Raw genomic sequence first — 16,977 nt, 5'->3', positions numbered from 1 at the left:
GGGTCAAAAAAAGTCACACAAAACACAATTTTTATAAAAGATGATGCACTGTCTTGGGCATTCTCAATGAAGCACGCTAAAAATAATATTAAAATGTCTGTTCTATTGAACTGTTATTAGATGCCAAGCACTAACACAGAGTAGCTCATATAATCCCTCCACATATCCTGTGAGCTAAACTGGTTTCGTTCTGGATCTGAGAGAGGTTGAATAACCTGGGTAAGCATGACTAAACTTTAAGCGAGCTTATCAGTCATAAAAGCAACAGAAAAGAAAAATGTTCTATTTTAAGTGACCTTCCAATTTTGTTTTTTGTATTAACTGGTATTTAGCCACGGATGAGTAAAGGGCCTGAAAAAATAATCAACAAATTTGTATCATTTTGAGTCCAAAATGTTGGTACACAAACAACCAAGATGTTGATCAACCCACCTCACATACATGCTCACAGGTTTATTCATAACTTTCAAGAGAAAGTGACAATTTTCTTATCAAATAATTTAAATCCAAATATTATTAGGACATCAGCAGCTTTTACTTTGGAGAATTCATTCATCAGGAAAAGTGATATTGCACCAAGCACTGTTGCTCTCTTCTGAATCAGACTGCTTGTTAGAACATTGGCTCTGATTGGTCTACTGAAACAAAGAGTTCCGGCACCCTCTAAGTCATGGATTTGAATCCCACTTTATTCAGGATTGCATCTTAAAGGCACTTGGGACAGTGCTGGGAAACAAAATATGCCAAGCTTCATAGAAAACTTGGAGCTCTCTCTTTGCCTAGACCATAGCAGAACTTGCCCTATGTTCTAAATTCTGTCTCTAAGGCAAACAAAACAGAGGTGATCCACTACAACCAAATTAATCCAGCAAGCTAAGGCTCAAATGACTGCGGATACCTCCGAATCCTCCAGGAGGTAAATTTGCTAAATAATGTAAATTTCTGTCATTTTTACTTTCAAGGTGAATGAAGACTTGGTGAAAGCATTACCTCTGGAAAGGATGGCTTGAAACCTCAACAGAAGGGATGGAAGTTAGGCAATCAGCTTGGCTATATTTGCTTAAAAATTAATAATTCACTAAAACTGTTTAACTTAGAGGGATCTAGACACAGGTTATTTTTTATTTAGCAACCTAGTATTAGCAGGAATTGGATTAGCTATCATAAAAATGAGCTCGAAGACAGTAGAAATGAAAAGATTGGAAAAATAAGTTTTGAGAGTAGGATTGCTCTTAATATTTGTGGGGGTTGAGGTAAAAGTACAAATGGAAAACTTCATTATCTGCATCCTGTCCCTTTTATATCTAGCATCATAAGTAGCCTCTTGCACTCCAGTCTCCATTCACAAATTCCATCCACTCACCTGATGTCCACTTCTCTACTCTAGGTTTGTGTATGTTGACCATGTGGTCTGCCCTTGAGGATAGACCTAGAATGAGGTTAGTGCAGGCCATAGAAGGACTGTTTAGGCAAGAAATTTAGGAGTTCTAGAAAACAGAAGGATCATCTATGGGGCAAAGGGAGTACAGACAGCCTTAGTTTCATCAGCTCCTCCCCTCTGTGAAAGGGCACAGATGGAAGAGGTCCTAAAGTAGTTCCAAATTGGGGAGGCCAGGACAGAGACCCCAGTTGCTATGGTCAGAGGGTTGTGTCGTGTGGGGCCATAAGCTAACTGCCTTCACATGTGAGAGACTCTCATAGTTTGGTGGAAGGGATTAGTGTGGCTAGGGAGAAGAATGGGAAATTTGAGCCAGGACACAGTTTGGCCTAGTAATTTGAAGTTATATAACAAAAGATTTTAGCTAGCAGCAAGGAAAAACTTTATCCTTAGACCAAGCTGCAGCGAAATGCAATGAACCATGTCTAAGAATACCTAAAGTTGTGAGGCAGAATTGGAACAGAAACCAGGTAACAATCTGCTATGGGTTATACAGATTTCTGCGCTAGTTAGATGTGAAGTAGATGAGAGTTTTATAAAGCTAAACTCCATTGTGACCCTAATAATTTAGTGGAGATGTATTGGAGAACCATGCATGGGGTGAGGTGGGCAGTGCTGAGGAAGTTGGGAGGTAGAGACAGGACTGAGTTATGTTTAATGTGTTGCAGAGTATGATTTTATTACAAGAGTTCTTTGCCTTCAAAAGTCTTGAAAACTACTACACAATATAATCTCTGAAGTTCTTTCCAACTCTAGTATTCTGTGAGTTAAAAAACTAGAAGTTTTCCAGGCACGGTGGCTGACACCTGTAATCTCAGCACTTAAGGAGGCCGAGGCAGGCAGATCACCTGAGGTCAGGAGTTCGAGATCAGCCTGCCCAACATGGTGAAACCCTGTCTCCACTAAAAATACAAAAATTAGCCGGGTGTGATGGCAGGTGCCTATAATCCCAGCTACTCAGGAGGTAGAGGCAGGAGAATCACTTGAACCTGGGAGGCGGAGGATGCAGTGAGCCAAGATGGTGCCACTGCACTCCAGCCTGGGTGAAAGAGTGAGACTCTGTCTCAAAAAATAAAAATAAAAATAAAAAACTGGAAGTAGATTATATCATGGAAAAATGTCAAAGATAATGAGAAATCAAACTAAATGAAAAATATTAACTATTAAAAATGTGAGCAATTTTTCATCAAACATGCCAGCCCAAAATGCTCAAAATGTGTAGACCAAGATTTCGAGATGTATTTTATGTGATACATGATTTTATTTTTAGCTAGTTTTTTAATTAGGAAAATAATACATGTGAATGGTTTAAAAAATTACATTTTGAGTATAAGTTGGAAACTACATGTAAGCTTTATTTTCCTGTCCTTGTATCAAATTCAACTATCTACATCTATATTGGCATCTTTTGAATAGCTGTCCAGAAATTTTCGGTATATATCCAAGCGTGTGCTGTGTATCTTTTTTGAATTAAAAATTTAATTAAATATTAGAAAAGATGTGTAACATATGTAAGTTTTACATAGTAACAATAAAGTAAATGCATAATACCCACCCCCTTGGCTAAGGAATAGAACACATCTACCACCTTTGAAGACCTCTGCATGTCTCTTCTTGATGGCATTTATCTCCCTCTCTAACACCTGGTAAGAAACACTATCTTCATTTCAGAGTTTGTCAATTCCATTGATTTCTTTACAAGTAGTTTTGCCCCATAAGAATGTCTATTTAAATTTTATATTTATTATTTTAAAATTTACATATGAAATTCTATTTTATTCATTATTTGACTTGCTTATTTTATTTTTATATTGAATTTCATTGATGTTTTCCTCTTTAATTCCACTGTCTCTCCTTTTTACAAGTTTGTATGTAGCCCATTTCTATTATTTTAGTGTTTGTTGTAGATATTTTAATATATATATTTAACTATGTCTAAATTTCATACATATCTTAAGCTTCATAATAAAACAAAAACTAAAATGTTTTGAGTTCAATTACTCACCTTCCAACTTTTTTTATATTGGAGCTTTATTTTCATTTTAATCCCACAATATAGACATTTATAATGTTGTTTTATACATGTCTTGCTTAGATTGATCCATATTTTTACCATTTTTGTTTACTATTTTGTCTTTCATCTCATCAATTCCTTCTGTAGTCATTTTTGTACAATTTTCCTTCTGAACTACATCTTTCACATGTTCTTTTAGAAAGGGTTGGTTGGTCTTTAACTTTTTTGGGGTTTAGTTTCTCACAAATGTCTTTCTCTCAAAATTCAAATTTTGAACTAATCCTTGAAAGGCATTTCCATTGGATATATATTTCCAAGATGACAGGTTTGCTTTAATCGGTACTTTGAAGATATAGTCTTTTTTTGTTTGATTTATATAATTACAACTGGGCAGTCACATCATCTTTGATGTTCAACAGTTTTACTTTGATCTATTTTAGAGGGGATTTCTTTTTAGTTATTATACATGGAATTTATCATAATTCTGAAACTGATGATTTACCTATTTTACACATTCCAGAAAGTTGTTAGATATGTTTGAATATTACTTTTCCTTCATTTTCTCTATTATTTCCTAAACATCTTAAACAGTCTTACTTAAAAGTTGTCTTTATCTTCCAAATGTCCATCTCTTTTTCTCTCTGTGATGCATTCTATGCATTCTTTCAGATCTCCATCTTAATGTACTAATAACCCTCTTCATCTATGTCTATTTTGTGTGTATTTTATCCATTCATTTTAAAATTTCAATATGTATATTTTTATTTCTTGAAATGCTATCTGGTTATGTTTCAAATCCCTTTTGTCATATTTTATACACTCTTTTTTTGGATAACACTTTCAAAACACCTTTATTTATTTGAACATACTCAGTGTATAATTTTCCAGTTCCTTTGGGAGCCAAATTTGCTCTCTGTTATTTCTGTGGACTAATGCATATGATGACCAATTTTTTGTTTGTTTGTGATTTTTGATTGTGAACTAATTTATGGGAAATGTGTCATGAGACCTGGGTTTAAGCTGTATTCCTCCAGAGAAAATTAGGCTTTGCCTATACTAGTTGCCTGGGATCAGTATGGAACTCAAAATAAATTATGCTCTTGAGATTTTTAAGAAAACTGATTGTTTGAATTTAGTCTGCAAACACACTGACTTGTTTCTAGTTATAGCACTTCTAAGATTTCTTGTTGACTCTTTTGTGGGGTGATTTTTTGTTTTTTCAAATTCGCCTTTTTGCGAGACTGTAAACATTTGAATACACAGATTTAGGGAGGGGTTTCCTATTAAATATTTAACCTTCAACAGAATCCATTCTTTGTCTCTGATCATCTGCAGCTATCAGTTCTATCAGAATTAAAGCGCAAGAACACCAGATATGGATAACTAGCGGTATTAGAACCCACTTCCTTTTCTGGATTCCTCATTATCTCTGGTTCTTTAATGTCTGGCAATCTTGCTTATTTCCTCTCAACTTAGCATACACATACATGCACACACACACTCTCACACACACACTCACATATATGTGTGTGTGTATGTATATACATAATTATTATAGCTAGCATTATTTTATTATTCCTAATAGAAAAACTTTTCAGGTTTTGAGTTCACAATGCTAACAGAAATTAATGCTTACTGTTTAAGAGTTTATAACAGTCTTTCATACTTCTATATAAGCTTTTTAATTTAAAAATGTATTCAGCAATCTTCTTACATTAACATGTACTTTGCATCATGTTTTGAATGGCTGTATAATATTAAATACTATGAATGAAATATCATTTATTTAACAAGTCCCCTACTGATGGATATTTAAGTTGTTTTCAGTTTCTTGTTGTTACAAAAATAAAGTCAACATATATACACACACACACATATATAAGTTCCATATATATGGTTCCAACAGCTAGATTAAATTTATAGAATTAGAATTGCTAAATCAAAGAATATAGTACTTAAACTTTGATGTTTATTTCAAATTTGCTTTTCAGAGTTTGCAACAACTAATCTGAGAGAGAAAAAGAAAACCTATGCCTGTATCCCCATTGCCTTATCTACAATGGGTTTTATGAGCACATTATTATTAATTTAAGGAATAGTTTGTTTAACTTTATTCTCCATTTATTCCATGGAGATAAAATGTATTATGAAAACATGAATGGAGTGCTTTTAAAAGACATTTTTCATGGCAAGTGAGGAATTGATTTGAGCCAATCTTTCTCGTATTCGACTGTGAAATATATAATCCAATATAACAGCAATGTCATTAGATCTCTCATCTGACTGTGAGTGTCCTAATTGTTCAGAGCGTCCTCAGAATGAGTCTGATTGGAACCCCTGTTCCCATGAGAGTGGTAATGGCTCTTTACATTCAAGATCAAGGAAGAAATCCATGCTTTCTTCTAGCATGCAGTACTTTCCTTCTCAGTGTTGTCCCACCAAGCCAGAGAGTGATAACAAAGAAGACTCAGCAGTTCTTCCCTCAGATGAGGAAAGCTATGTGGGTTCTTCTCAAAACAATCATCCCATTTGGAGCCTTGAGGATATCAAAAGGAAAATCAAGCCATTGAGAGAGCAGACTATCCAAGAGTTACTGAGAGAGTTTGGGGATAGTGGGAAGTTCCAGCCAAACTCCATGTCCCTGAGCTACTTTAGAGATCAGGTGGTTATGAAGTTCAGAAGAGCTCTGTATTATTCTGGAATTTGGGTGACGCATGTTCGAGGCTACAAACCTCATAAGCACTTTACGGCTAATTATTTTAAAAGAAACCCTGGTTGCCTACACCGGCTGGTTCCATGGCTGAAACGGGAACTAACAGCTGTTTATGGAAATTATGGCTACACAGTGAAGAACATCCTAACCACCATCCTCCATCACATGACAGAATATGACTTGGACAGTGAGTCCTTCATTCACCTCCTGGAACCTTATCTCTTACAACACACCCACCATTTCCTACATGAGTTTATTAGTTTTGTTCATTCACCTTACAACATGAATACCTATGACCAGCGAGCCATCTATCAATGCTCTGCTGCTTCACCATATGTAAACAAGAAGCCCCTTGTATCAGCTCTTGTTTCACCTCCGCCTAAGGATCACACTCTACTGATATCTCAACATAATACAAAGCAGTCTAAAAACACCCAAGGTCAATGGGATAAAGAGGAGAGGCCCCTGTCAGGCTTGAAACAGTTTCCAAATGGTAACTTTTCCTTGAAGAAATCTGAAATCCCACCAGTCTATGATGAAACAGTAAGCAAAATCTATGGTGGAATCAAAGACAAAGCAGAATCAAGTGACCACAAAAGCACCATTTCTACGAATAATATACTCCAGAAGTGGGCTACTCCAAGGGAAAGGTGCCCAGGCTTACTGAATTGCAACAAAAAAGTTCAAGAGAAAAAGACAGAAGGGATAAAGTTGTTTCCTGATCATGTCCACGATCTGGGAAAGAGTGACACAACTGCACACACCTTCAGTACCCCCGCAATTTCTAATCAGGTTCATCCACAGAAATATAGTTTGAGAGAAAGAAAGGGTTTGAGCCTTGGCCAGAAGATAAACTTTCAGAAAAAAGAAGAAGAAAATAACGAATACTTAGATCCTTCACCAAAGACCATTCAAAGACTGTCCAGAGAAAGATCCTTGAAAAGTTGCAAATCCAGAGAGAGAGACCCCTCTTGGAGTTGCATTTCAGAAAATGCCTTTTCTCCTGAGAGAGATGGCAGGAAACTGAGTTCTTTCAGAAAAAAGAGGATGAAGTGTAGACAACTCTCCCAATCTGTAGAAACTGGTTCACACTCCAGGAGAAGAATCCAAAGACGATCAAGGTCCAATACTCACAGATCCAAATCCTGGTGTGTTGGATCTAGAAAGAGATCTGTAAGCAGAGAATCGAGTAATCTCTCTCTGAGAGGAAGTCACAGAAGTGAACACTTTACCCAGAATATATGCTGTGAGCCCTCAAAAGAAAAGCACGCACATGGCAATGAATCAAACTATGGGAGGCCATCTTCAACCACAGTCCAATATGTGAAGCTTTCTTCAACTGCTGTGAAGAGACCCAAGTGTCCTTCTAAAAGTGAAGGTGCTTCCCAAGCAGGAAGACACTGTAACAGTCCCACATGCCTACATCTCCAGGAACACAGATCCCCAAGTAAACAGGAGATAAAGTGAAAAACAACATTTCCTAGAACTGGAAGAACCAGAGAAGCTAGGCACAGAAAAACCAAATGCCATTATTCAGACATACACATCACAGAGGATGTCAATGATGAACTGGTCAATCTGGATGATATAAGACAAATGAGTGATCTGAGTGTGCACCCTCCTGCAGGAGGCAAATCCACCAAAAACAGCATTTGAATCTTCAGAATATTCACTGGGTCAAGAAAGAATACAAAAGAAACGTACTATCAGAAACATAGGTGCAAATTGTTTTAAAAGGCAAATCAGTCTAGTAAACTAGCCACCAAGCTAATTATTCATATTTTCAAAGAGTATGAATATAATCTAAAAACATTATTGAAAAGATTTATCCATCACTTTATAACCGAAAGTAAAAGCCTGGTTATTAAATTCAAAGTTGACTTTGGAGACAAATGCAAATCATTAAATTGGTCATATATGTAAATATTTCTCCCTACATTTTTTCTTATGAAATCAATTATTAAAATATTTGACTTATTTTTTTGCTTCTAGATTTAACTGTAAAGATTGACTGCTCAAAGTTCCAAACACCCTGAAGATTATACTAACAATAAAAGTATAAGTTTCCTAACACAAGTTATTCATAAGTATGTTACTAAACACATGTGTTATTGTATTAGTTTCTTCTCACACTGCTATAAAGAACTGCCTGAGACTGGATAATTTATCCAAGAAAGGTTTAATTGACTCACAATTCAGCATGCCTGGGGAGGCCTCAGGAAACTTGCAATCATGGCGGAAGGGGAAGCAAAAACATCTCTCTTCACATGGCAGCAGGAGAGAGAAGTGCAGAGCAAAGGTGGGAATGCCCCTTATAAAACCATCAGATCTCATGAGAACTCACTATCATGAGAACAGCATGGGGACACTGCCATCATAATCCATTTACCTCCCACAAGGTCCCTCCCCCAACATGTGGGAATTACAATTTGGATTACAATTCAAGATAAAATTTGGATGGGGACACAGAGTCAAACCATATCAGTTATTTAAAAAATAATAATATCTATTGAGGTCTATTAGGTTTTAGACCTAATGCATTTTTAGTCCCTGGAAAATAAAGGCAGGGTCACTGTCTTAAGGTATAGGCATTGCCTTAAAGTATTTCACAGCCTAGTTACCAAAATAGATGTAAATAAATAGGTAAAAATGAGCATCTATGGAATTTTTGGCACACTTTTTACTATCACCCTCTCTTGAAAACTGTACCTCCACATGCCCTGACATCCAGATGTCTTCATTAGATACCATTTTTTTTCTTTTAGATAACTCTGATTCTCCATCTATAGTACCATGGGTCAATGATGGTGGCTACTTAAACCAAGCTAATCAGTATTCTGCCCCTCTGGTGGCACAATATAGTATTTCCCTGGTATTTCTCAAACTAGTTCTGAACAAAAGGGTCATTCTTTTTCCCTGTTAGCATATGGTGAGAAATTTAAAGTTTAGATATTAAGTTGGTGCAAAAGTAATTGCAGTTTTTGCTATTAAAAGTAATGACAAAAATTACTTTTGCACCAACCTAATACTATCAAGAGCTGTATTTCTCAGTATGAGAAAGTCAGTTTGAGGTAAGACAGGAGAAAGCTAACAGAGTAAAGTGAGACAAGTCAGGTGAAGAGAGTCTTGGAAGTAGGACCTGGATCTTCTAGAACCCAAGCTGTCATTCTATCTTTTATGTGGCTGTATTATTTTAACCCTCCCTAAGTATTGTGTCAGTACATTTCCTGTATACCTCCTTTATTAAATCAGGATTTTTGTTCACTTTCAATCAAGCAAGGCACTGGGAATTGGCACAATGGAGTCTGTTAGAGAATGAACAGGGAGCAATAATTATCTTGGGGAAGTTTCTGAAGACTTTTTGGAAGTCATATATGGGTATGGTCCTAAAAGGTGAGTAGGAGTTTACCAGGTGAATTTATTGGCAAGGGCTATCAAGAAAAAGGAGAGACCTGAAGAAAAGGAAGAAAAATGAAATTGTCTAGAACTCCACTTCTAGTGTAGCTGGAAAATCCTGAGAGATATGCTGAGAAGGGAAGCTGATGCCAAGCTGTAAACAGGCATGAAACCAGGCTGAGTCCACAGCAGTCACAGAGCACCTAAAGTTAGCACAGGACTCAAAATTCAAATTTGTGATATTTAAATAGAATTTTACTTACTTTCTTAACTCTTTTGAAAAAGAATAAAGACACGTTTCTAAAGAAATCTTAGAAAACCCATGTAACAGAAATACAGATGTTCCAGTAAATTTAGTTGTAAACATTGCCATATTTCCCCTTTTTTTGTATGTAACCTCTTATCAAGTTAGGTGAGCTTTCTACTATCAACCATTAGCTAAACCTTTCATGGTAGAGATTCATGGAAATACATGCAAAGTCCTGAAATTAGAAACATGAAATCAATTTATAGTAGTTCAGAACACCACAGTCTAGCAGCAGTTTATAAAAAAGAAAGTAAAACTGTTATTGTAGTCAAAAGTATACGTATGAGCCAGTAATGCTAGGCTGCATTCAAAGATGTAGAGAATTTCTCTTGGTAAAGAAAAGCAAAGTAGACATGTCAATGTCTTCAAATACACAAATGATTGTTTTAAAGAAAAGTGTATTTTTGTAAATAATTTGGAGAGCAAATCTGGCTTCTTTTAAGGGTAAAGTTTCAGGAAGGTGATTTCTGCTTAATCAAAGAAAGCCTTTTCTATTAGACTAGTCGTATGGTTCCTTTAAGAGTGGTGACAGAGGCCAATGGAGAAAAGGAATTCTCATCCTTAGAAGTGTTCATGCTTGGCTGGATACCAATAATGTGAAAATTTTGACTGGATGTTTTCTAAATTTCAGTCTATCTCAAAGATGTCAAGACTCATTAAAGAGTCAAATAAATTTTCTAATGAATCAAAAATGTCATACCATTAAATATGGAAAGAGCATTTCATGGATGGGAATATATATTTAATGAAAACACCGTGACAATAACAAATATTGAAAGTTTACTATTTGTGATATACACACACACATACAAATTCTATGAGGCAGTACTTTAATCCACATTTTACCAACGAGGAAAGCTAGTAAATGTTGTGGTTTGAACTCAAACCTAGATGGCCCCAACTCGAGTAAATTATCTTAAACCACAACCTGGTACTACCTACTTTTTAGATGTTGCTGCCATTTTTATCATCTTTCACATCCTCTGGTGAACACATTCACAAACACTACATCATTTTACTATCACAAAAAGTGAGTAAAGTTGGATTAATTACGCTTATCTTGTCAACAAGGAAAATGAGTTTCAAAGAGATTATATCATAACAAGCAACAGAGCTGAGAGTAAAACTGTAGTTCTAACCGCCTATGCTTTGCCTTTTTATAGCTTATTCTGGTTGACTGAATTTTTCAAATCTAACTCAGAAATACTTATAACCCTTAAACACCTAGTCTTCTCTGCTACTGAGAGCACTTTTTCATTCAAAATCCAGAATACTAACATAATCATACAGGATGAGGGGCCAAAGGGTCACTTCTATTTATTTATAAGGATAAAAACCAATTCCTCTTTCCCAAGTTCACCCTGAATTGTCCTTTTGATGCCAATAGGGTTCATCTGGGAGTAGGCAGCTGGAAGTAGGCAGGTGACTGATTTTCAATACATATGGCTCAGTTCACACAATAGCTTCTAACGCGTGTGAGTCAGCTGAAACCTTGGAGGTCCAGGGCCAGTTTTTATCTCTGTCCTTGACTCCCTAGTGCTCTTTGGAGTTATACTCCTTGAGGTATATTTTATCTGTCTAATAAAAAGCAAGTAAGGAGAAATGAGGTGTCTGAAAATACTTGAAAGTCATTGTCAGGAGTGAATATAAAAATGAATGAATTATTAATACTTATAGCTTTCCATTGTGCATCTTTTAACTAATGAGAATTTATCAATCCCCACAGATACATCTTAGAAAGGGCTTTCCACCTGTGCACAGTGGAACACTTACAGTATCCTCCTACCTTCTTTCCCTGAGTCTGGGCTCTCTTTCTCCAGGTAATCATCCTCACTGCTACTGTCATTCTTTTTTTTTTTTTTTTTTTTTTTGACATGGAGTTGCCCAGGCTGGAGTGCAGTGGCGCCATCTCAGCTCACTGCAAGCTCCGCCTCCCGGGTTCACGCCATTCTGCCTCAGCCTCCCGAGTAGCTGGGACTACAGGCACCCACCACCATGCCCGCTAATTTTTGTATTTTTAGTAGAGACGGAGTTTCACCATGTTAGCCAGGATGGTCTCGATCTCCTGACCTCGTGATCCACCTGCCTTGGCCTCCCAAAGTGGTGGGATTACAGGCGTGAGCCACCACGCCCGGCCACAAAAATATTTTTTACAATACCAGTACTCTACATATTAGCTTTTATTATTATTATTATTATTATTATTATTATTATTATTATGAGACTAAATCTCGCTCTGTCACCAGGCTGCAGTGCAGTGACGTGATCTTGGCTCACTGTAACCTCTGCCTCTGGGGTTCAAGCAATTCTCCTGCCTCAGCCTCCCGAGTAGCTGGGACTACAGGTGCCCGCCACCACACCCGTTAATTTTTGTATTTTTAGTAGAGACGGAGTTTCACCATGTTAGCCATGATGGTCTCGATCTCCCGACCTCGTGATCCGCCCGCCTTGGCCTCCCAAAGTTCTGGGCTTACAGGCGTGAGCCACCGCTCATTCTAATATTACACATTTATTCATATAATATTGCTGTCTAAAATTTTTCATTGGTTCCTGTTGCACAGAGAATCCTTTAGCTTCAATCCATTCCTCCACCCATTTGTCCTGGTAGACAAACACACAAGCACAGACACACATACATATACATCATGCACAGGAACACACCGTTATCTGCACACATCATCTCTTACCAATAAAATAGATTATAACTTCCTTGTCTTAGGCAAAATGCGTCTCCATCACAACACTTACTCCAGTGTCTTCCATGTTGTTGTTCAATAAACATATTTTCTCTAATTGGTTTGGTATGATTGAACTGTATGATATAGGATAAGCTAACTTCTCTGCAACTCAGTTATCACCTCAGTTAAATGTAATTGGTTCAGTCCCTTTTGGAATCACTGATCTGATATTCTGTAAAACAATGCTACTGCCTTGCATCTGAGCCTTCCTCACCCTTCTCCGTGCCAGTGGCTTTGACTGGGCTTATCTTTCATGCTCATCTGGACTTCTTTGTCACATTATTGAGGTCTATAGTGGATTTTAAGTGATTTACCGGACTGTAATACAATTTGGACTTGGAAGCACTCTGCTAGAGGATCTCTAGATTTCTTTCTATTTTGAATATGCTATAAATCTTTGATTTTTTATTTAATTAAGTTATTCACATCAAAGTGACTATTGAGCAGCTGAAAGTATTTTACAACTAAGGATTGAGAAGCAATTTTGTCACGTTATTAAGCGCTCCAATGTAAAATTTTAGAACATTGTCACGTGCAGTTTTGTCTCATTTAGAACATTGTCACGTGCAGTTTTGTCTCATTATTTATTAATGTAAATTAGAAAGTATCTGAACACAACTTCAAGAGTTTCAGTAATATTCAAAGTATAAAGCTGCATAGCAGGTTGACAGGTATATTTTAATATTAGGCTTCATAATAAACAAATATGTTATAAATATTAGTTTGTATATTACATAAAACATATTTTGAGATATGAGGATTGTGCATATATACTTATCGTTTATATATACTTATAACTCAGAAGAATAGGTGCATAAATGCAAGGCAGTGATAATCACTCCCCTGCTTAACCCTTGAATACTTTCCCAGTCTCTACTACAGCAGATTCTTTGCTTTATTTCTTTTTAATTAAAATTCAACAATACCAGTGGCAAGTCAGTTTCTGAATCAGGTCAGACCATTGCCCATCTTCATGCTAACTTCTTAGCTTCCAAAGTCTTTGCTCCTCTATTGTTTAGAGAACACTTTCTATAATCCATTTAACGGACAGAATCTTTCTGAAGTTTTACTTTATATTTTCCCAACTGTCAAGCTGTTAGAAGTGAACAATCACTTTCTTTGTGCCCTCAAACTTCTCTTTCCTCCTCTCCTCTCTTCTCCTCTCCTCTCCTCTCCTTTCCTCTCCTCTCCTCCTCCCCTCCCCTCTTTTCTTTTCTTTTCTTTCTGAATTGAGACAGGGTCTCATTCTGTCATCTAGGCTGCAGTACAGTGATGTGAGCATAGATCACTGCAGCCTCAACCTCCTCCTGTCTCAGCCTCCCAAGTAGCTGGAACTACAGGAATGTGCCACCACACCTGGCTAATCTTTGTGTTTTTTGTAAAAATGGGGCTTCGCCATGTTGCCAGGCTGGTCTTGAACTCCTGGGCTCAAACAATTTGCCTGCCTCGGCTTCCCAAAGTTTTAGGATTTCAGACATGAGCCACTGTGCCCAGCCTGTGCCCTCGAACTTCTATTGTAAAACCAAAAATACTTATTTTGCTATTTTTTGCTTGCATGTCTGAGTTCACTCTCCCTATATCCTTCCCTTAAGAATGAGAACTTCTTCAAGAAAAGGACCAGCCTAGCACATAGTAAGTGCTTAGTTAATGCTGACTGGAAAAAATTGATGATGAAGGATACAGAACAAAATTTTAGATATGAATTGAAAAGGATCAGTGGTTGTAGGAGGCATCATGAGGAAACAGTGACTCAAAAAGGACCCTTGCCATGAAATCCAACATGATCCATTTCAATCACTCTTTTGTATTTGAACCTGAAAGTCAATCAACTGTGCCCAGGCAAAGTAAAGCCCAAGGAGATTCCAAAGGATGCCCATAGATAGATAATCACTTACATGTTAACATGAAAGTCTTCGTGTACTATATCAAAAGATACTTGCTACTTGATGGAAATTCAGAATCATGGGCCCCAACCCAAATCAGAAATTAAATTTTAATATTATCCCCTGGTGCTTTATATGCAGAATATTTTGAGAATCACTCCTTTAAAATAACAGTTTTAGAAGTGAATGCCAGCCATAAATTCTTATTCGACCAAAATTTTTAAATAAGTTTGTTATCATGGAGTAGCCGACAACGGTGACTATAATAAATAAGATTTCAGGTCAAACAAAAATTTGAGGTTGACAGTAGTATAAATAGAATATAATTAATGAATTTAAATAGTTATTCCTTATTTATTACTACTTGAATGAGTTTATTTTTAGAAAAAATACACGTACACTATATAAATTTTACATTGTATGTGTAAAAATGGATAGATATTCCATACATGAAACACACATGAATGCATATACCAAGGCAGAAATGCATTGGTAGAGGATGTTTACGAAGTCCATTAAGATTTTGTAAAGCATTTAGGGAAGCAGAATAGTATAGTGGCTAAAAGCATGGACTCCAGGGATAGACTGCCTGGAGTTAAATCCTTACTCTGTGCTTATTAACTGTATGAACTTGGTCAACTTTTGGAACCTCCATTGCTCAATTTCCTCATCTATAGAATGGAGATAACAATAGTATCTGACCCAAAGGGTGGTTATGAGGGTTCAATAAAATGTAAAATTCTTAAAACATTGCCTGGCATATAGTGGTAGATACATACATTTATATGTGGGGCAGCGAGCAGGGGGGAGGAGAGAGAGTGAGAAAGAGCATAAACAAGCTGTTATTACTATTGTCATTATTAAAGGTTTATCATACGAGAAAACACAGGTTGTTCTGAACACAAGAATTAGCGCACTACAAATTAAGTGTATTAATTGAGTGTATTAATCAGAATTCTCCAGATAAGAAAAACCAGTAGGATATACATGGATATATATGAGGGAATTTATTATGGGAATTAGCTCGTAGAATTTTGAAGGCTGAACAAGTCCCACGTTATGCCATTTGCAAATGGGAAACCCAGGAAAGTCAGCGGTGTAATTCAGTCTAACTTCAAAGGCCTGAGAACCAGAGGAGATGATGGTGTAACTCCCTGTCCCAAGCCAAAAGTCTGAGAATCAGGGAGTGGGTGCTGGTGCAAGTCTCAGAGTCCAAAAGCCCAAGAACCAGGACGTCCCATGGCCAAGGGCAGGGAATGATGGATGTCCCACGCCAAGGAGGGGAAGGAATTTTCCCTTTCTCTGGCTTTTTGTTGTGTTCCAGCCTCAACAGATTGGATGATGCCTGCTCACATTGGTGAGGTGGATCTTCTTTACTCAGTCTATCAAGTCAAATGTTAATCTCTTCTTTTGGAAACACTACCCTCACCCCTCCCACCCCAGACACACCCAGAAATCAGCCATCTGGGTACCCCTTAGACCATTCAAGGTGACACTAAAATCTACCATCACAAAGAGAAAAGAGGCGGGCAAATGGAAAATTGTGAAGTAATGAGCATGATTGGAGCTCAGAGCATGAACAATCAGGAAATGAAACACATTCAGGAGAGTCAGGCCACCTTCAAGGGCACAGATACAGAGAAGAGGAAGAAACCAGCAACCATGAACCTATACAATGTGCCAGGAACAGTGACATCAGCCTTTAAATATATTAGCTGGTTGACTCTTCAACTCACTGATGAGATCTGTATTGTTTACTTCATATCACAAATGTGAAAACTCAGATGCATAGAAGCTAAATAAAATATATGAGATACAAAAACTGTGGGCTGGGCACAGTGGCTCATGTCTGTAATTCTAGGACTTTTGGAGGCCAAGGTGGGTGGATCACTTGAGCCCAGGAGTTCAAGACTAGCCTGAGCAACATGGGGAAACCCCATCTCTACAAAAAATTAAAAAATTAGTTGGGTGTGACTACACACGCTTGTAAGTCCCAGTTACTATCGAGGCTGAGAGGCTGAGGTGGGAGGAGGATTGCTTGAGCTTGGGAAGTCAGGCCTGCAGGAAGCCATGAGCATGCCACTGCACTCCAGCCTGGGTGACAAAGCAAGAGTTTGACCCCCAACCCCCCAAAAATGCAAGGTGACAGAGCTTGACTTAAACACAGGACTGGTTCGATTTTACAATCCTATACCTCACACTTACCTAAGTAAATCCTTTTTTTTTTTTTAATTAGCCAGTGGGTAATGGGTTAATCCTTTCCAACATGACTAACCTCTTTTAAAGAAATGAAGGTGATGAAGATGAGAAGGAAGATCATTGTGATAATGGTGAGCAACACTGGAGTAGTGCTTACTGTGTGCCCAGCACTATTCTGAATATATTGCTTGTGTTACCTTTTTAAATCCTACCAAAAACTCTATGAGGTGGGTATATTATTATTATCATCATTCCTATTTTATAGATAAAAATATCAAGGCACAGAGGA

At 37.2% G+C, this 16,977-nt stretch overlaps 1 protein-coding gene across 1 annotated transcript; it reads left to right on the top strand.

Moving 5' to 3' along the window:
- Positions 1-849: 849 nt before the first annotated feature.
- LOC126938123 (E3 ubiquitin-protein ligase Topors-like) lies at positions 850-8,093 on the top strand. The gene is made up of 2 exons (XM_050762292.1): positions 850-916; positions 5,444-8,093. Exon 2 carries the CDS (start codon positions 5,713-5,715, stop codon positions 7,630-7,632), a length of 1,920 nt encoding a protein of 639 aa, XP_050618249.1. The 5' UTR covers positions 850-916; positions 5,444-5,712; the 3' UTR covers positions 7,633-8,093.
- Positions 8,094-16,977: the final 8,884 nt, after the last annotated feature.

The sequence above is a fragment of the Macaca thibetana genome, chromosome 15, assembly GCF_024542745.1.
Source record: "Macaca thibetana thibetana isolate TM-01 chromosome 15, ASM2454274v1, whole genome shotgun sequence".
Taxonomy (NCBI): domain Eukaryota; kingdom Metazoa; phylum Chordata; class Mammalia; order Primates; family Cercopithecidae; genus Macaca; species Macaca thibetana.
This window is presented reverse-complemented; position numbering and strand designations above follow the sequence as displayed.